We start from the raw sequence: 20,601 nt of genomic DNA on the forward strand, positions 1-20,601 counted from the left end.
AGAGCCTTTGCGGCAGATTCACTTGCCCTTGGCCCTGTGGTGGCTCTCGGTCTTCTTGGGCAGCAGCACGGCCTGGATGTTGGGCAGGACGCCGCCCTGAGCGATTGTGACTTTGCCCAGCAGCTTGTTGAGCTCCTCGTCGTTGCGGATGGCCAGCTGCCGGTGACGCGGGATGATACGCGTCTTCTTGTCACGGGCCGCGTTGCCCGCCAGCTCCAGGATCTCGGCCGTCAGGTGCTCCAGCACCGCCGTCAGGTACACCGGCGCGCCGGTCCCGACCCGCTCGGCATAGTTACCCTTGCGAAGCAGGCCGTGGACTCGACCCACGGGGAACTGGAGCCCGCCCCGCGAGGAGCGGGTCTTGGCCTTTGCTCGCGCTTTGCCGCCCTCTTTTCCTCGTCCAGACATGTTAGGAAAGAAATAGTGCAGCTTGAGGAAAGGGTTATTATAGTCTCTGGATGTTTCTAAAATTTCTATTCCCATTGGTTTGCAGAGGCTATTGAGAGAGTTAACCAATCAGAACGCACTTCTGGAGTTACTTGCATGGGCTCCAGGAGAAAATACTGCACCAATTAGAGGCTGAGATATTAAGACTTGTATTGATACATACTTGGAAGCAGTTGGAAAGCTTGGATTTTTCCGCTTGATAAATGTAGTCCTATTTGGGGGGAGTATTCATGCTATTGTTATTCTGCCTAAATCTGCATAATTGTTGCTACCACCCTGACACCAAGGGATAGAAAAAAGTAAGCTACCCCTGGCGGTTTATAATTTACCCTTTTCTTTGCCAGATTTTTTCCCCCTCAGATGTTGACAAGATCCAGGGAGCTGGGTTGGTGGTCTAATATCTTTTGGTGAATAGGCAACAAACAGGGAGGCAGAAACAAGTAAAAACCGTTGATAAAGGGAACGAGATTGCTTAGAGAGCACCTTGAGCTGGAATAACCAGGGCAAAATAAATGCCTCTAGGAAGATGGGTTGACCTGATATTACATCATTTCCCCTTCATCCCTGTTTTTGTTGTTGTTATTTTCTGAGGAAGGCCACTCGATTTTATTGGCAAATCTTGACCAAAATCTGAGTTCTGCAGACCATTAGGGGGTTGTAAACATGGATGGGGAAAAATTACATCTTTATTTTAGCAAACTCTAAATGCAGCTAAGCATTTCCTTCAAGTGTATCTGTAGGCAGCTAATCACAATGGATTTTGCAGTGCCTCTGACTTTTTCAACAGTGGCCATCACAGATGTTCTTGGATCACTTTGAAGATATTGCAGATATCTTGAAATAAAATTTACATCATTCTGATTCCTTGAAACTGACATTTGTTATTCCACCTCTTGTTCCTTGTTATTTGATGTGACTAATGAAACACATTTTACGTAAAAGAAATACATTTTGACAGCTGTATTTTAATGTGGCTAATTTTCTTATCCTGTATGCTTTAAGTATTTTAAAACATTGTATTCAGAAGATATTTGTTTACAGGTTTCTCCAGACTATCCATAGAGTCCACTATACAAAACAAGTCATGAGTCCCTGAGCAGGTCTTCAGTGGCAAACACCTCATGGTTGAAAGACTACTTCTTATTTCTTTGTTTACAACATACCCAGCGGCCCCCGCCCCCCGCCCCCAGCTACACATACACACACACACACACAACTTACTGGTTAATAGTTTATTAAACTTTACTATTTAAACTTTCTTTAAAAGACAAAAGGAGGTAGCCTGTGATTACCTTTCTAGCTTTTCTAAGCAGGAGTTCATCTTTTCCCCATCACAACTGTATTCCATACTTTCTTCTTTCTAGAAAGGGCCAAAAAACCCTCCTCTTAGAAGACTGGTTTGGTTGAGAAGGCGATTTGCATAAATGGGAAGATGTGAAATGGTTACTTAGAAGAATCTTTTTGAAAATAAGAGATTGCATCAAGGGGGAAAGATAAGGAAGGGGGAAGAGACCTGTGAGGTCTTTAATACCCAGAATGAGAGAGTTTGGCTTTTGATTATGAGTGATGAGGAATAAGTGTTATGTGGGAATGTGACAGTCAGCAAGAGTGGTTACTATATAGTATCTCTGTAGTTCGTTACATTTTACAAACCACTTCTATGCCTGCCTCACTATAAAGCATTTGCAGTAGGTATAGCTAAGCTGCTTGATTATTATTAGACTGCACCGCGTGGCTTGTGGGATCTTAGTTCCCCAACCAGGGATTGAACCCAGTCCATGGCAGTGAGAGTCCTAACCACTGCACTGCCAGGGAATTCCCTAAGCTACTTGTTTTAAAGTTAAGAAAATTGTGGCTTAGAAAGATGAAATGGCCAGAATCACCTTGTCAATAAATGGTGGACCTGGGTCTCAAACACAAGTTTCTTTATTCCTAGTGTCATTTTCTGAGCACTGCTGCCCATCTATTATGTCAACTGGAAAAGGAGTAGAGTTCTCTATTTCCTTTTTAGGCTCATCCAGAAAAAAATAACATTCTTGTATTTCTATTTTAGGCCCTTTATGAGCTATCCAATTCACAATCCCTTTGGAATGCACCAGAAGGGATTAAACAGGATTCAATCAATGCTCTTCTAGTTTTACACTGGTTTATGTAAATTAATATTCATAGTCCTTTGCTTGGGACAGCTTCTAATTTACAAGGAAATCAGAACTTGTTTAACTCTTTCTCCATCTCCCAAAATTTTTGTTGCAGTTAAAGCAGGTTAAAATGAACCTCTCGGGATGGTCTTGATATTCTGCAGCAGGATGATGAGGGATCAGGAAGCTCATTCCTAGTCCCTGTATTTATTTCATCAGTAAACCACATCCCTAGGAGGGTCTCCTGAAACACTCATCCTTGCATTTCTTATGTTCTTTTGCTAAACAAAGGTGGTCTGTCAATCACAGTGGCAAAAACCCAGGTTTAGAAAAACTCAACAGATCTACACTTAAAGATGGCAAATATCAAGCAGGAGCCTGTGTGAGTAGTTGTCTCCAAAATATACCAAAAAAAAAAGAAAGAAAGAAAGAAAAAAAGGACGTCTTAGCATGGAAGGTGTGAAGGGCATGTTCATATTTTCTTAGCTGCAGGAGGGTACTTATGCATATGGCATAGGTGTAAGCCAAAAGTAATTTGGGGGCCAGGCTGAAGTCGCTACTGTCTCCCTTCTACTTAGTAATTGCCTGACTCCTTTTAACTGGAGGAGGCAGATGGAATTCATGTCACTGTGTGGAGGCCTTGATTACTCATGTCACTCAGTCACTAAATCAGGTAGATGTTTAAATAAGTTTCAGTAACTGACAGTTTCTCCCCTCTCACATTCTCTCCTTATCCTGTCATACCTGGATGATTCCATTGTTTCTTAACCAGCATCCTAAACAGTTTCTTCCTAACTGGTTCTTCCTAAGAGGTTCTCCAGCCCCTAATTCCTAAATTCTGGTCATTCTGTCTTATAAAAATTGTCACTCTTGGGCTTCCCTGGTGGCGCAGTGGTTGAGAGTCCGCCTGACGATGCAGGGGGTGCGGGTTCGTGCCCCGGCCCGGGAAGATCCCACATGCCACGGAGCAGCTGGGCCCGTGAGCCATGGCCGCTGAGCCTGAGCCCGGGAAGATCCCACATGCCACGGAGCAGCTGGGCCCGTGAGCCATGGCCGCTGAGCCTGAGCGTCCGGAGCCTGTGCTCCGCAATGGGAGAGGCCACAACAGTGAGAGGCCCGTGTACCAAAAAAAAAAAAAAAAAATTGTCACTCTTGCCTTAGGTTCAAGTGAGAACTTTGTAGCCTTTTTTCATAATGATACTTTCTGCTCACACTAACCAGCACTAATAACTGAAATTTACCTTTCTATTCCTTTTTGTTGTTGTTTGTTTTTTGGACAACTTTACTCATCTGCAATTCCTTCTCTCCTTCTACCTGGGAGAATCTTTCCAATTTCATCTCAAGTTCCAACTCCATGAGTAAATTCCCCTAATTAGAAAAATCTAGTTTCTCTGATAATGTGCTTTGATGATATTAATAATTGGGTACCATTATTATCAATGGAAAATTTATAATGCATCTATTCTTTTCTGTCATTAAACTAAACCCTAGGTCGTTAGTCTTCTTTATCTTGTTTTCCCACTACTCTAGGTGTTTTTTAATTGACTGAGCTTTAAAATCCTGTCAAATGGGTAGGATTACCCCCATAATAATCAGATACAGTGATTTTCTGTTTTTCTGTGGAAAGCTAAGGGTAATAAATCTCTCTGCCCCTTCTATGACCCTCCTCATGGCTTGATTTAGGCACTAGGTCCCTTACTTTCTGAGGTATGCCATCCAAGGTGTTGGGGCTACTAAAAAAAAAAAAAACACCTTTGCAGTATAAAAGTCTTCAGATGTAAAATATCAGTATTTACCTGTGTACATATGAGGTAGGCAGGATGTGGAAAAAGAATGGCATTTCTGAATTATCTTGATTTTTAGTTATCACTTCTATAAAATAAAGCTACTGGTCATTCAGAGATTATATACTTGTTTGTTTTTAAATTACATGTACTTATAGGCAACCAGGTAAGCCTGAAATGGTTATACAACTTAATTTTCCAACAGGTACAAATAAAATGTGACATGATTTAGATTTGTGATATTTCCCCAAGAAAATCAAAATTCATTAAAAAAAAAATCTCATGTTAAGCACTACCATTTCAATGTATGCCTTTAAAATTAAAAAAAAAAAAGTGTGTGTGTGTGTGTGTGTATGTGTCTTAACAATCAAGATCATTGTTTGGATGATGGACAGAAAGGCTAAAAATTGTCCAAGTTAATGTTATAATTTTATTGCTGTGCATCAATTATATTTCTGTGCAATTGGCTGTAATAATTGTAGCATAATAGAACACAGTTTTATATGATCCTGTACATTTTCAAAATCCACCCATTTCCTTTAACATATTATGAAAATGTTAAAATAAACATATCAGTCTTCCTATGACAGCTCTTCCAAGGAATAAAGCCTCAGGGGTAACTGTTGAGGAGCATACTGATGCTATTGTTTAATATAGCAATGCCAAAGGGAAAAGTTTTGGCTCTATCCTTTTTTTTATTATTATTTTTTATTTTGTGTTTTTTTTTTTTGGCTCTATCCTTTTTAACTGAAACTTTCTTAGTTTCAGTTTCCTCATCTGTAAAGAACTAATAGAATAATAATTATGTATATTAATAGAGAACTATTGAATTTACCTTATATTTTGGAGACTTCATAGACTAACACATGACTTCTGGCCGACTCAGTAATGCAACCGCTCAATTAATGTTGATTATTTCTACGTGGTAATACTATATAGTATTAAAGTTACATGAACTCTATCAATCTTTTATTTCTGTAATCAGGAATAAACTGAATGGTAATTCCTGTTTGTTCAATAATTTTTATTTTAAATGCCACTTTGACTAATTTCCTGAGGGTTTGTTTTAGGCAGAGGACTGTTCTAGATGTTCTGATGGATTTAATAATACAACTAGGTGTTTTCTGTGCCCCCTTGGTCCTCATATCTTGACATCAACCATCTGGTGAGACAGAAACAGACATTTAAAAACTTACTGTGCTAGAATCTCAAAGAAAGTACAGGATATGGGCAAGTACGTTCTAATATGGAATGCCTTTATGTAGCGTTACAAATATCTAACACTCCATTATTGGAATTATGAATAGCTAAACTTTTTTCCTTAAATGGGTCCAGGCTCCCCAGTTCTCAGCACCCGAGTCTCAATGCCTGACAGACTTCCAAGAACAAAGATTTCTTTTATAAAACCTTTAGGACTTACAATGGCTAACTTGGCCTGTGTATTTATTTACAGCTTTGTTTCTGTTAAATTTACCACCTGACCTCTTTCCTTACTGATCCTCAAGGGGAAACAGCCCATTAAAAAACCATAGATTAATAGAAGGATCTCAATTTTGTAGTTAAGGATACCTCACCCATCTTGAACCTGAAATTTGCTGAAGTGTTTGAATAGACATAAAATCCTTCCAAACGGTCTACAGTAACCCAATTAGTAACAACCTTTCTACATTTCCAAATAACAGACTGTATAGTTTCAGAAAAAAATTCCTTACTTTTTTCCCTTCAGCTACCAGTTTAGAAATAGTGAAGAATTTGTTACTTCCACAAGAAGGGAATATCGTTTCAATACAGAATAACATAACACTGCTGTTTTGTAGGGATGAGAAGAAAGCGAAGACAATATTTTCTGCAATAGAGAACTGTCAAGCTTACAGCTGATTTTCATGTTTTACTGACAAATATGAGGTACTTTCATAAGCTTTGATTTAGAGATTAAGATAGGGAATTTAGGAAAACAGAAAAAGACCCCTGTAATGGCGTCTGCTGAAAGGCTCATGATTCCTATTCGAGTTCATTCCATTTTTTCCTACTCAGAGACCCACCCAGCTGCCCCTGTTGGTTGCTTTGGCCCTTTGTAGAGAAGACCTGGTGGGTAGAGACCGCCACCAAGTTCTCAGGAGCTGTCAAGGTCTTCCCTTTGGTGATAAAGCTAATAACCTAAGCCTTGGCTCCGTTTTAGGGGTGGTCGTGGTATATCCGTGACAATTCTCAACAGGTCCTTGTGGTTGCTAGCGAGCTGAGCCTCACAATTCTGGTGAGCAAGGGAACCCTAGTGTAGACCAAGCGTTTAGCCACGCCTAAATGTGCCAAACCTACACAAAATACACCAAACGGGAGTGTGCAAGTAACGCCGTGGAGGCAGTTCCTACACTGAAAACTTAAAAATAACATAGGCTTTTTAGGACTTCCCTGGTGGTGCAGTGGTTAAGACTGCCTGCCAATACAGGGGACACGGGCTTGAGCCCTGGTCCAGGAATATCCCACATTCCACGGAGCAACTAAGCCTGTGCGCCAGAACTGCTGAGTCCACGCACTGCAACTACTGAGTCCAGTGCTGCAACTACTGAAACCCTCAAGCCTAGAGCTCGTGCTCTGCAAGAGAAGCCACTGCAATGAGAAGCCCGCGCACCACAACGAAGAGTAGCCCCCGCTCGCCGCAACTGTCCATATGCAGCACTGAAGACACAACGCAACCCCCCAAAAAAAAAAAAACCCCACACCATAGGCTTTTTAAAGAGCTTAATTCCGAGACTCTCTCCACAAAGGTCTCTCGGGACTGCGCAAAATTTGTGCTCTTAATGACCAAGTACTACGGCACCTTTTATATGATCAAGTGATTGGCTCTGAAAAGAGCCTTTGGGTTTCAGTTATCACTCGATTAAGAAGGCCAATTTACGCCCTCTCCCCACGGATGCGGCGAGCAAGCTGGATGTCCTTGGGCATGATAGTGACGCGCTTGGCGTGGATAGCACACAGGTTGGTATCCTCGAAGAGCCCCACCAGGTAGGCCTCGCACGCCTCCTGCAGCGCCATCACGGCCGAGCTCTGGAAGCGCAGGTCGGTCTTGAAGTCCTGCGCGATCTCGCGCACCAGGCGCTGGAACGGCAGCTTGCGGATCAGCAGCTCCGTGGACTTCTGGTAGCGGCGGATCTCGCGCAGGGCCACCGTGCCGGGCCGGTAGCGGTGCGGCTTCTTCACGCCGCCCGTGGCCGGCGCGCTTTTGCGGGCCGCCTTGGTAGCCAGCTGCTTGCGCGGCGCCTTGCCGCCGGTGGACTTGCGAGCGGTCTGCTTAGTACGAGCCATAATGAGAGATTGCAAACACAGCTACAACTACAAGCCGTGCTGTTCTTGCTCATATTTATACAGGCGAAGTCCTCCTGATTGGTCCGAATCTTCAAATTCCGCGCCGTGAATTAAGTAACTGGATAGGCCTTGTGATTGGATACCAGGTCTCACTTTAGAAAATCTAGATCTATTGCAGTACGCTCTATATTTTCTCGCTTAAAGTCCTCCGCCATTTATTCACCCTGTATGTTACATGTTTTATATATACCTTAATTGGTTTTGTTTTAATCCCTTTGTTCGGGATTAAGTTTGGGAAGAGACGAAAATGAACGTTCCCGAGTTCTGAGCCCTTTCAAAAACTACGGTTTTGAATGTAATTGATCGAGTCCAGTTTCGTCACTTATCAAAGGTTCTGATTTTGAATAAACGTTTTATTTTAGCAATGCAAGCACCATATTACATAATTCCCAGCTCTCCAACAAACGCTGGCATCACTTCCAGACACTGTTCCTAGAAAACATGAAAATACTACCGCCGTTGAAATGTGACGATCCTTAATTCTTCGTAAAGCTTAAGTGTTGCCGACTTTGATCAAGCCGAACTGGAAATGCCAATGGCATAATTTTGAAAACATTTATATGTTTAGCTAATTTCTATGTTCTCTTTTCTAGAATTACTAACCCGGTAACTGAATTTTGGCAGAAAACTAGTCATAAATTTGTATCGGGCGTTTGTCTCTTTAGGTCCGGATCTAGAGAGGAACAAGGCTCACAAGTAGATACTTACGGACAAGACATTAATTTTTTGCCCTATTCTGAAAACGAAAGTTATTTTTTCTGATGGTGGGGGGTGATGTCGAGTGTTAGTTCCACTTAAACAGCCAATCAAAAAGCAGATTTGAAATCACCTTATTTGCATAAAAGGTTTCTACTGGCTGATTTGACCCAATCAGGAATTGAGATAGATTAAGCACCTATTTGCATAGAAGCCCTACAAAAATAGGCCAACATTGTAACAGGTGTTGTCAGTTTTCGTCTGTTTGATAACTTTACACCATGCCTGAGCTGGCTAAATCTGCTCCTGCTTCCAAGAAGGGATCTAAGAAGGCGGTGACCAAGGCGCAGAAGAAGGATGGCAAGAAGCGCAAGCGCAGCCGGAAAGAGAGCTACTCCGTATATGTGTATAAGGTGCTGAAGCAGGTCCACCCGGACACCGGTATCTCGTCTAAGGCCATGGGCATCATGAACTCGTTCGTCAATGACATCTTTGAGCGCATCGCGGGCGAGGCGTCGCGCCTGGCGCATTACAACAAACGCTCGACTATCACCTCCAGGGAGATCCAGACGGCCGTACGTCTGCTGCTGCCGGGGGAGCTGGCCAAGCACGCCGTGTCCGAGGGTACCAAGGCTGTCACCAAGTACACCAGCTCCAAGTAAATGTTTCCAGGCGCTGTTAAACCCAAAGGCTCTTTTCAGAGCCACTCACACTTTCAAAAGGGGCTCTAATGCTGCATACTATTCGTTTCTAGAGAGAAGTAAGGTCAGGTTTGAAAATTGACTAATTAGGCATCTTTACCATTCTAATTTTTTCAGAAATCGGGCTCTTTTTACTGAGCAGAAATAATTTTAGCGAGCACAGAGCAGAGAAACGGTTTTATATTAAGAACTGAGAAGTCAGTTTTAGTTGCTGACCTATTAAGAATTTTAGCAGTCAGACCATCAAATGACTGTGAAATCTTTAGTTATTCATGTAATAGAGAAAAGGAAGGGGTAAGAAACCTCAAGTAGCCTGGAAATATAAAACCTTGATTTTTGAATACAGTCCTTGGCTGGCAGCCCAGTGAGTCAGTCAGTCTTCCCTTAAGGCTGATTGGAATTAGCAACAATACAATTTCAGCTACAGATTTTCATAATACCATGAGACTAAGGATCATACACGACAGGCTACCTGCAATGTCGATCAGAGCTCTTTAGTTGCTATCCTTATCAAAAGTGGACTTTTGATAAGTCCACTGTCATGGCCATTTCTCTGCTGGATTGGGGAGGGTGGGGGGAAGTTGCAGAGTATTGTGAGATCATAGATCTGAGTGTGCCCAAGATTCTTCTCTAAATGAACTCTTGAGTGGAAAAACTAGGACTCTGAGTTTATTCATTCATTCATTGAGAGCCTATTAAGTTTCTCAAAAAGTGACAGGTACTAGGGACAGAGCAATGAGCAGGATAGAAACAATCTCTCTCCTCACAGGGTACACTCTTTAGACAGTACCCAAACGAACAGAAGGGAAGTATCAGTCTAAATGTCACTTTAGCATTGCCAAAAGCTGAACTGACTCAACCTTAAATTTTTAATTTCCCTGGAGGCAGTTCTGGAAGGGAGGTGGAGTAAGAGAGATGGCAAGGGAAGAGGAGACAGTAAAAGAGAGAAAGGAATTACAAAAATGTGTGGAGTTCAAGTTTGTATTTGTGGACTATGGTTAACAACAGATGTTATATATTTACATTTTCAGGTTACCATGTTTTATCATTGGTCCACAAGAATTTTGTATTGGTCCTAGCGCTGTGACTTACTGAAATGTAGGATCTTACTGAAATGTAGAAAGGAATACTATACTAATAAATCTTGTCCATTATTCCTCTTAAAGATTCTCCTTAATAAGATTTCTTCTTTTTTTAATGTGCACCTGTATGACTTAGCATTAGATACCCCTAGAAGTGACAGACAGCCTAAAATAGTGGTTAAGCAAAATTAAAGTCTTTTTCTCTCTATGTAGCTCAGGCCTGGAATGGGCGCTCCACTCTCCTTAGGGAACTCATCCCTTTCTATGTATAAGGTATGTTCTCTCTATTATTTGAGAATATTCTCAAATATATTCTGCTATTCAATTCTACTATGGAGAGCCTACCGAGAACAAACTGGATGGATGAAATTCATAAATATTAAGTAGGTAATTCATAAGTAGGAAACGTATAAGAAATGTTGGATAGGTAAGCAAGGCATTTATGAGATACAAAATTCAGAAGCTGTATTTACTGTAAATCATTAAGTTAGTACCTCGTGAGATGTTAGACAGAGGGAAAGTAGAGCTTGTGTGTGCTACATGGAGATATAAAGTGATGAAAGAACCAAGAAGTGCCAAATATTTGTAAGACACTAAGTATTTATGAGTTCCCCAATATTTATGAGTTCTTAAACTGACCACCCACTGGTGACTCCCACTTTGGTACCATTTGCCCTCTAGAGACAACATGCACATAAAAGACATGTTTCCTTGGTATGTCACTGGTGACCTCCCTAGATGGGAGGCTGTATACTCAGCCCTGCATCTCTCCAACAGAGCAAGCATGTGTTGGCTCCAAATCACTTCCATCTGCTGGACCCCTTTGCTCAAAGTCCAACCTAGTTCTCAGCAGAGAAGAAATTCAAAGGAAGGCAGGGAGTGAGAGGAGAGAGAGGGAGAGGGGAGGGTCAGAGAGAGATAGGAGAGAGGGAGGGGGAGGAGAAGGGGTGAAGAGGAGGAAAGGGAGGTTTCACATGAAAAGTGAAACCAAGGATTCAACTGATCTTTTGCAACCTATCTGAAATGTGTTCATTTGTCCAGTATCTTTTCCCTTGTTTCTTGCTATATATTTAAAATTGATTCAATCAAATTAATCAGGGAACTTAAATTGGCCTGTGAGACTTTATGTTCTATGACCTTGGAAATGGCCTGCCTGGTAGTGTATTGGGAGGCTACCACTGCATTAAGGTAATTTCTCACTTGTCATTCTAGCTGTCATTCTTAATAAGATATGGTCCCTGTTACCTAGGACATATAACATTGTCCTATAGAGCAAATAATAATGTATACAAATATAGAACAGTAATGAAATGTGCTTAAAATTGAAGGGCTTTGAGGTTCACTACCTGGGAAATTTGTTGTCACCATTTACTAGCCAGGTGACCTTGGGCATTACGCAGAATCACTCAGCATGCTTCCCCATCTGTAGAGATAATACAGTAACTCTTATAGGTGACTTGCTCAAGCATATTTAGTGTTGGGACTGCCCCAGAACTCTGTTGTTTCAATGCTCTGTCTACCACTATCAGGAAAGAACAGAGGACCTGTGCATAGTGATTTTAGAAAATACACAGGTTTTCTGGAAAGAGAATTAGAGCAAGTGTGGATATCTGAGGTGACAGATACATGATACTAACTTCAGGGCCCCAGTTCTGCACAGATAAACTCTATAAACCTTCAGAGGCAGAGGCACACTGGCTGTTAACCTCTCCTTCCTGAGCCCTCAGAGACCTTGTTTCCCAGCTTCCCTTGTAGTTGGGTGTGACCTTCTTAGCCCACATAGCTGAGTTCCTAACAATGGAATGTAAATAAAAGTAAAGTTTGAATTTTCAGGTCTGGGGCATAATAACCTCCCACGAAGACTTTCCAAGCTCTTTCCCCTCCCAAGACAAAAGTGTTTTAGAAACAAAAGAGGCCCAAAATAGAGTTATGTCATCAGACCAAGACTTAATTACAGTTTTGGCTTCCCCAGAAATGAAATCTTAAACTAGTCAAACAGGAATTCCTGCTCAGCACCAGTCAGGTAATCAGCCGGACAGACCCCTGCCAACCCCTACAGGAAAGCAACCTTGCAATAAGCTACCCACTTTTTTTCCTAGTGTAACTTCCCTGTTCCTGCTCCCTTCTGCCTAGAAAAATCTTTTATTTTGTACAGCTCCTCACAGCTCTCTTCTATCTGCTAGCCTGGATTTTGCCTGATTCATGAATCACTGAATAAAGCCAATAAGATCTTTAAAATTTACTCCATTGAATTTTATTTTTTAACATGGGAAAGCAATGTGTTTAGGATGATTGAGACACAGAGATAAAAGTGCACCTGGGCTCCAGAACCACTGCTTGGAAGAAAGAGCTACTTGCTGATCTAGAACACCCTTTTTGGACCTCATAAAAGCAGAGAATAAACTTGCAATAAGCCGTAAGGTTGTCAATTGGAAAAATAATAATAACCTAAAAGTTGAGAATTATGTTATATTCAGCAGGTATATGGAGGACTTAAGCCCAGGAGACAGCCTCTCAGATAGCTCTGTGGGACTGGTCCTGAAGAGGTAAAGGAGGATCCAGGATATATAGGAGTTTTTGGAGAAAAAACAACAACAACAACAACAACACAAAAAAGCACGTAGTTGGAACGTCAAAGAAACTGTTAAAGAAAACAGCCATCTCAAGTTAATGAAGTTAGCCCTTTTCTATATCTGGGAAGATGCAAGAGTCTGGACTCATTGAAATCATTCCTTTGATATATATGTAGCTTAACTATCCAGGGCCAGTATCCTGTTTTTCTCCATCCTGCATCCCCTCAGGGTGCACAGGCGGGGGCGGTTGCAGGAGCTGATGGCTTGATGGCCGCCACATCCTTAGTTTACTGATATGGCAGGTGACATTCTTCGTCCACAAGGTTTGGGGGTTTATCTTAATATACCCTCCACCAAGGCAGGGTCCCAATCTCTATTTTCTAAAAGGAAGTTCTGTAACTTGCTGGATCTCAAACCTTGTAGAACCAGATAGCTAGCTACATTCTTTAGTTGGCAAAGGATAGAGGACATTTTCTTCCTCCCCGACAGCTTCAGTTATCTGGCAAAACCTGAAGGACACCAGTTTTCCATTCTTTCCTTGAACACTACTTATTAAAAATGAAAGTAATTAATAGTTTACACTCCATAATGAAAATCCCTGCATTTGGACTGCACTGTCTCCCAATAGGAAGGGTTCAGAAGAGATGTGATCTCTTAGTTCTGTGCCAAGACACAGCTATAGCTCAAGATCTGCAGCTGAGAACATGTAACACCTTTATCATAAATAAATAAATGTATTTTAATTTTGTTTTATTTTTAAAATCATGGGTTTGGCCATCAAATCATCACCATTTTGAAGGTTTTAATATAGAGTTCTATTAGCCATGAGCCAACAGATGAGCAGTCTTATTTATATTTGGCGACTTATCCATAATTATGCAATGTAATCTCAGAAAATTTACTTGTTAGAGTGTATAAAGCCTTTTTAGGAATATTACATTTGGATTCTCTTTTTTCTGAAAAGTAAAACGATGATGGTGATTATTTGGAACCTCAAAATATCTTACTTTTTATTTTAAATAAATTATCAAATAATTAATGGTCTTTCCTTAATGACTGGTATCCTTGAATCAGGCTGGCAGTCCTCCCTGGGATTAGTACTCATCTCTTCCTGCCCCGGCCTCAGTTTACCATCTGAATTGGGTGTGCTCAGGAAACTAGAACAATACTTTTGGGGAAAAAAAAAAAATGTGTAAAATCGCTGCTGAGCTTGAGACTTGAAACTCCAGTTTGAGAAAACAGAAGAGGAACCTGGTTCTATCTAGTTGGTTATCAGACCTGCGACCATCATTCCAAGTGATGCTCCCAACATAGGACCTTCGCAATCACGGTTTCTTCTCTATGGAATGATCTTCTTACAGATGTATGAAGACCCCTCTCCCTTCCAAGCTTCATGACACTGGCTTTCATGTCTCATCTCAGTCGTGAAGTTTTCCCCACCCACCTTATTTAAAATGAAAACTATCCACCACCCATCTCCTACTCTGTGGCAGTCCTTAATCCCCTTGGTCTGTTTTCTTTATCCTCTTTACCTACCATAAGACTGTTTATCTTTGTTTATTTTCTGTCTCCCACAATAATCGTCGGTGAGCTCCGCACAGTAGGATCTTTGCCACGTTACGCATTGCTCTTTCCAACACCTGGAACATTGTTGAGCACACAGTAAGCACTCAAAAAGTTTTTGATGAGTGGATGGATGGATGAAGTAAAATGGACATATGCACATAACACAAAATGTCCATCCATTCTCTAGTGATGGAGATAAAGTCCATGACAGTTTTATCCAAATGAACCCCTGTGAGAGGTAGTTCCCCTCACTATGCTTCCATTTCTTCATCATCATATTTGAGCTGATAATGGCCCCCCCAACCCACAGAGTTATTGTGAGGATTAAATTAACTAATCCATATAGGCACTGATTTACAGACTTTGAATTGATAAAATCACGAATCTGGACAGTTCCCAAGGCCGGCATTGTTAACATCTCTACTTGGCAAATGACATAATAAAGACCAAGAGTGCTACATGGACCTTGCAACACAGGGGGCTTGTATTCAGCCAGAAGGTCACTACTGACTGACCCAGTGATATAAAGCTGGGTAGCTCACCACTGTTCCTGATACAAAAACCCCTTACCTGGTTCCTGAAGACATTTGATTTTCAATTCAAATAAATCGTTTGTTACCTGAGGGTAAACAATTTGCCTGTGTCCATAAAACTAGTAAATGGAAGTACTATGCTATGAGTCACCTTTAACCCCAAATGTTTATATTTTATAAATGATTTTCTCTTTTCTCCCTAACTATAAATCCTCCAGGTCAGCTTCTATTTTCAAGATTTGAATAGCACAAAATAAAGAAAAATGGGCCTTGATTTTTGTGCTGGAGCACAACTGAGACCACCTGAAAATAAAGCAGAACCTGATTAAATGAGAGAGAGGGACACAAAAACTCCCATGTGCAACTCCTCTCAAGACCTTCCGTCTCACTCAGAGCAAAAGCCTAATTCCTTACCGTGACTTACAAGCCCCTGCATGATCTGGCTTCCTTTCATTCTCTGCCATTATTTCCTCCTACAGAGCCCAGCCCACTCCACTCCACATAGCCCCCCTGGCATCTCAACATTCCTCCTCCTCTCCCTCTTTTTTTTTTTATAATTTATTGATTGATTGATTTTTGGCTGCGTTGGGTCTTTGTTGCTGCATGCGGGCTTCCTCTAGTTGCGGCGAGCAGGGGCTACTTTTTTTGTTGCCGTGTGTGGGCTTCTCATTGCGGTGGCTTCTCTTGTTGCGGAGCACGTGCTCTAGGCGTGCGGGCTTCAGTAGTTGTGACACGCAGGCTCAGTAGTTGCAGCACGCGGACTCAAGAGCGCAGGCTCAGTAGTAGTGGCACACAGGTTTAGTTGCTCCGCGGCATGTGGGATTTTCCCAGACCAGGGCTCGAACCCGCATTCCCTGCATTGGCAGGCGGATTCTTAACCACTGCGGCACTCACCAGGGAAGGCTCCCTTTTTCTCTTTCCACAACCTCTTCCTCACAACTCTTTACTGAAATAACTACCTCCATACTGCCATCTTCATTGGTCACCTTATCTAAATTTCAACTCCCCATGACAATCCTTATTCTTGCTTTATTGTTCTTCTCGCCATCTAACATATTACATATGATACTGATTTATTGTCTATCCCAGGGTCAAATGTAAATTCCATGAGAGCAAAGAATCTTGTCTGTTTTGTTCTCCAAGTATATTCCCAGTGCACAGAACAGCAACTGGCACATTGTAAACTCAACAAATGTATGTGGAATAAATAAATTTAAAAAGTCATCAATGTTAAATGTTGTTTGTTGGGGGAGTAACCATGACATCACAATTAGGTTTTAAAGTAGATGTATATTAAAATGTTGAGAGAGGAAATGATATGATTTGCTTGACAATAATCAAGGTAGAAGAGGTATAAATTTGGCCAGTGTTGATGTTGAGGCTGGGTGAGGAGTACGTAGGGTCTGTTAAACTATTATCTCTACCTCCATATATTCTCAAATGTTGCATAATAAAAAAAAAATCTTTTTTAAGTTTTAAAAAATGAAACAATATCCAGGGTGGGGGGTGGGGGTAGGGAGATAAATTCCTAAATAATTTTATTTTTTTAAAGGCTATGGAGAAAGTCCACCTGAAAGACCAAACAAGACCTTGTGCTAATCTGTACAGGAAAGCACAATGTGAAGACAGAGGTATCCACTCTCCAGGATGTTCCTCCTTGTAGCATCCCTGAAAACCTAGTAATGTCAACCACTGAAAGCAGCTGCATTTCTCGATACAGACTCACATTAGCCCTGTCCTCAGAAATTGCTATAAAAGCCAAATACTATTTGATTCATTGCAGTGAGATAAACTGTCATCAAGCAAGCCAGAAAGTCCTCCTTTGGAACTACAAGGAAAGCCTGATTCAGTTAGGTAACTCCTTGCTAAGCCTGGAGTCCAACAGGAGCTAACCACAAGATTGGAATTTATTCAATATTTAGTCCTGGCCCTAGCTACCTATTGGAAGCACCTGAGTTTTAATAATTACTGTTGCCTGGGCCCACCTCATACAATTATAGTCATACTGATTGGACCCCAAGCAAAAATATTTTAATAAAAGCTCCAATTGACTGTAATGTGCAGTCACCACTGAGACCACTGATCCATAATGAAATCAAACTCTAGAGGCACCTTGTTATGTGCAACTGCTTGACAGAAATTTCATTCTATTACATAAATAAGTGTAGTTTGCAAATGCTTTCTCCTGGTAAGAGTTCAGACAGGCTGCTTTTCTTGATGAGACCAAAAACACCATTTTAAAAAATAGACTTCTTAATCTAGCGTTCATAAGAATCACCTGGGGTGAACTGGGTACAACGTAGATTCTGACTCAGTAGACCTGGGTTGGGTCTGAAAATCTACGTTTCTAGCAAATTCCCAAGTGATGTACATGCTGCTGGTGGTGGACCACACTTTGAGTAGTGAAACTGTAGAAGCCAGCAGGGTTCTCTGTCTTGGGTTCTGCTACCAATAAGTTTATTAGAAATCCTGACTGAGAGGTCTAATTTTTTTTTTTTTATAGAAGTCTACTATCAGCAAAATAACGCCCTCATTGTTCTCTGTGTAAAAGGTCAAACATTTCACGGGAAAGCCAAAACTGTTTCACCTTTAACTTGGCAGAGATTGGAACTGAGCAAATTGAGGTCTCAGAGACATTAGAAAGCAACGGCAAACGCTCTAGCTTCTCAATTGTCAATACCCAAACATGTGGGAACACAGCTTTAGAAGGGGTAAGCAGCAAATCCACACCCACCTTCACCCAAATTCAACCTTTTGTGGGTAAAGCAGCTCACCTTCCATACATAATCCACGTACTCCAGTAACCCGATCTTCACATCACAGATTACTGCCCTTTCCAAATTACCTAAAACACGGCTTATTCTATTGCCAAACCTACCAATCCCCCACTCCACCTGCATGTGTTTATATTACATTTCCCACGAGACAGCATTGAGGAAATTTTGCACATAACCTACGAATTGAAGATATGCAAAGCTGCCAGAATTTAATTAACTGAAAGAGTACAAACACTTGTAAAGTTGCACGACACTCCCAAAACACAAGTTTACCCAGTAACTCATGAGGAAATTTCCATTTTAACATCCCGAACCAAAACTCTCCGAAACAGAACAGACTAAATGACAGCTACTTTAAAGAAAACGTGGGTGGCTCTTAGAAGAGCCTTTTTAGTTGGATTGAGATAGCTGAGAAAGCATTACGCCCTCTCCCCGCGGATGCGGCGAGCAAGCTGGATGTCCTTGGGCATAATGGTGACGCGCTTGGCGTGGATAGCACACAGGTTGGTGTCCTCGAAGAGCCCCACCAAGTAGGCCTCGCACGCCTCCTGCAGCGCCATCACGGCCGAGCTCTGGAAGCGCAGGTCGGTCTTGAAGTCCTGCGCGATCTCGCGCACCAGGCGCTGGAACGGCAGCTTGCGGATCAGCAGCTCCGTGGACTTCTGGTAGCGGCGGATCTCGCGCAGGGCCACCGTGCCGGGCCGGTAGCGGTGCGGCTTCTTCACGCCGCCCGTGGCCGGCGCACTCTTGCGGGCCGCCTTGGTGGCCAGCTGCTTGCGCGGCGCCTTACCGCCGGTGGACTTCCGCGCAGTTTGTTTAGTTCGAGCCATCGTAAGAAACCAAACAAAAATGAAACCAAGTAGGCAAATAAGCAGGAAGAGGTCCCCTTTATATATACTCAGAAACGTTCCGATTGGCCTTGCACTATTTCAAAAGCCCCGCGAAACAAAACCATTGGCTGAAGAGTCAACGCAGTGATTGGTGAAGAACTAGAGACTCTGATTGGATGAAATACTCCACATTTCAATCCCTCGTTTTGTTATACTCTGCGACCCAAAGGAACTAATTTTCTAATGTTCTAGTTCAGCGCATCTCACATTATAAGTAAGGAACCACTTGGGGATCGTGGACGATGCCAATTCTGATTCAAATCTATGTAATGGGGCCTAGAATTCCGAGGACTACGCTTTAAGAACAGATTTACTTGTATTCTTTTTCCTCCGTGGTTACTTTTTCTGAACTGAACTTAGATTCCCCTGGGCTGCCACTTCCTATCTCCACTGGGAAACCACGGGGAAAGCGACGGGCCGGGGACGACCAGCAAACAGTGCGCAACAAATGATTGACTTTCCTATGGTGGCCAAATGGGATTTTGCTTCAGTTTGTTACAGCAGAAATTAGTTAAGATAGCCGCCATCATGTTTAACTCTTCTTTTAGCCCAGTCAGCCAGTCTCTCAGAGATCTTTCTTTCTTGCTTAATTTCACTTTGAAACTGATTATTTTCTAGTTAGAATTGTACTATGCACCTGGTGTTTATTTCTCCGAGAAAACACTCCCTTCCTCTGTGAACATTTTTCATTCCAGAAAGGAGATCACGGTGCGATAACCTCAAGCACCACCAGAGCCAGTCCCAGGACCGCCGGACGCCATCTTTGATTTTGAAATTTTCCTGAAGTAAAAAAGAACGCAAAATTGCATTCTTATCTGCGACCCTATTTTCCACTCCTAGACTGTATAAGATAACTTCCTACTCTCTCAAGGGAGGGCACAGTCTTGAGGGCACTAGTCTGCTGTGGTCTCCATTGCCTGGCAAAGCAATGAAAGCTACTCTTTTCTACTTCCCCAAAACTATGTCGCCGCTTACTATTCGGCACGGGTGAACAGAGGCCGAGTTTCGGCAACAAGTTCAGAACTTGAAAAGCCCGCGCTGATCTGATTTGCCAGCTGTTCTTTCGTTTGGCTGTTTCAAACGTCTTAGTGACATTCTAAGCTACCACCCCCAACCTGCCTTCTCCTCAGGATAGAATGTTTTCCTTCTCGCTAAATAACCAAACTACCCCAGGTTTTTAAAACGTTACCAAAACTTGCTTCTTCACCACTACTAAAAGCCCTTGCTTACGGTACTAACCACTTTTTTGTAAAAGTTCTGTTTCCCTTTGTCACATTTCAATCAGTCCCGTTAGATAGCGAAGATAACTTGCGATAATAAACTGGCGATTATCCAGTGGCTTTAACCGCGCGTAAGCTTCATAGACCCAGCCCAGGTTTAGTTACAAGCTTTTTTAAGTGTGAAAATGTGGACGGCTCTGAAAAGAGCCTTTGGGTAAAAAGTTATAGACACGCACTGATATTGGGATTGGTTCACTTGCCCTTGGCCTTGTGGTGGCTCTCGGTCTTCTTGGGCAGCAGTACAGCCTGGATGTTGGGCAGGACGCCGCCCTGAGCGATGGTGACTTTGCCCAGCAGCTTGTTGAGCTCCTCGTCGTTGCGGATGGCCAACTGCAGGTGACGCGGGATGATACGCGTCTTCTTATTGTCGCGGGCCGCGTTGCCCGCCAGCTCCAAGATCTCGGCCGTCAGGTACTCCAGCACTGCCGCCAGGTACACCGGAGCGCCGGCCCCGACCCGCTCGGCGTAGTTGCCCTTGCGGAGCAGGCGGTGCACACGTCCCACGGGGAACTGGAGCCCGGCGCGCGAAGAGCGGGTCTTCGCCTTGGCACGTACCTTACCGCCCTGTTTCCCCCGGCCAGACATGACAAAACACTAATGTCAAAACAAAAACCAAAGAAAATAACCCTCAGAATACAAGAAACTAGACTATTATACTCTGCGGCGGTTTGGTAAAACAGCCTGTGCGATTGGCCGAACACAAACCTTAGCCAATCAAAAGCTAGTTCTAAAACAACAACGTTACTAATTTACATAGAGAGTTTGTAATTG

The 20,601-nt window shown here is 42.4% G+C and overlaps 5 protein-coding genes across 5 annotated transcripts; 1 reads left to right on the top strand and 4 right to left on the bottom strand.

Moving 5' to 3' along the window:
* Positions 1-18: 18 nt before the first annotated feature.
* On the bottom strand, positions 19-1,642 carry LOC307192132 (histone H2A type 1-like; the record flags this gene model as incomplete). The annotated part of the gene is made up of 1 exon (XM_079932735.1): positions 19-1,642. The coding sequence occupies exon 1, from the start codon at positions 481-483 to the stop codon at positions 19-21; it is 465 nt and encodes a 154-aa protein (XP_079788861.1). The 5' UTR covers positions 484-1,642.
* Positions 1,643-7,129: 5,487 nt separating this feature from the next.
* LOC307192222 (histone H3.1) lies at positions 7,130-8,539 on the bottom strand. The gene has a single exon (XM_079932899.1). The coding sequence runs from the start codon at positions 7,670-7,672 to the stop codon at positions 7,262-7,264; it is 411 nt and encodes a 136-aa protein (XP_079789025.1). The 5' UTR covers positions 7,673-8,539; the 3' UTR covers positions 7,130-7,261.
* Positions 8,540-8,627: 88 nt separating this feature from the next.
* On the top strand, positions 8,628-9,460 carry LOC307192223 (histone H2B type 1-L-like). The gene has a single exon (XM_079932900.1). The coding sequence runs from the start codon at positions 8,710-8,712 to the stop codon at positions 9,088-9,090; it is 381 nt and encodes a 126-aa protein (XP_079789026.1). The 5' UTR covers positions 8,628-8,709; the 3' UTR covers positions 9,091-9,460.
* Positions 9,461-17,901: 8,441 nt separating this feature from the next.
* LOC307192817 (histone H3.1) lies at positions 17,902-18,608 on the bottom strand. The gene has a single exon (XM_079934131.1). The coding sequence runs from the start codon at positions 18,488-18,490 to the stop codon at positions 18,080-18,082; it is 411 nt and encodes a 136-aa protein (XP_079790257.1). The 5' UTR covers positions 18,491-18,608; the 3' UTR covers positions 17,902-18,079.
* A 134-nt stretch (positions 18,609-18,742) lies between these two features.
* LOC307192819 (histone H2A type 1-like) lies at positions 18,743-20,555 on the bottom strand. The gene is made up of 2 exons (XM_079934133.1): positions 20,031-20,555; positions 18,743-19,330 (listed from the first exon to the last, which is right to left on the bottom strand). The coding sequence occupies exons 1-2, from the start codon at positions 20,413-20,415 to the stop codon at positions 19,254-19,256; spliced, it is 462 nt and encodes a 153-aa protein (XP_079790259.1). The 5' UTR covers positions 20,416-20,555; the 3' UTR covers positions 18,743-19,253.
* Positions 20,556-20,601: the final 46 nt, after the last annotated feature.

This window comes from Stenella coeruleoalba (assembly GCF_951394435.1).
Source record: "Stenella coeruleoalba genome assembly, chromosome: 10".
Taxonomy (NCBI): domain Eukaryota; kingdom Metazoa; phylum Chordata; class Mammalia; order Artiodactyla; family Delphinidae; genus Stenella; species Stenella coeruleoalba.

Coding starts and splice junctions, on each gene's coding strand:
- LOC307192223 (XM_079932900.1), top strand. CDS start 8,710: ATGCCTGAGCTGGCTAAATCTGCTCCTGCTTCCAAGAAGGGATCTAAG.
- LOC307192819 (XM_079934133.1), bottom strand. CDS start 20,415: ATGTCTGGCCGGGGGAAACAGGGCGGTAAGGTACGTGCCAAGGCGAAG. Junction 19,331..20,030: donor GAGCCACCACAAGGCCAAGG/GCAAGTGAACCA, acceptor TTTTTACTTCAG/GAAAATTTCAAAATCAAAGA.
- LOC307192222 (XM_079932899.1), bottom strand. CDS start 7,672: ATGGCTCGTACTAAGCAGACCGCTCGCAAGTCCACCGGCGGCAAGGCG.
- LOC307192817 (XM_079934131.1), bottom strand. CDS start 18,490: ATGGCTCGAACTAAACAAACTGCGCGGAAGTCCACCGGCGGTAAGGCG.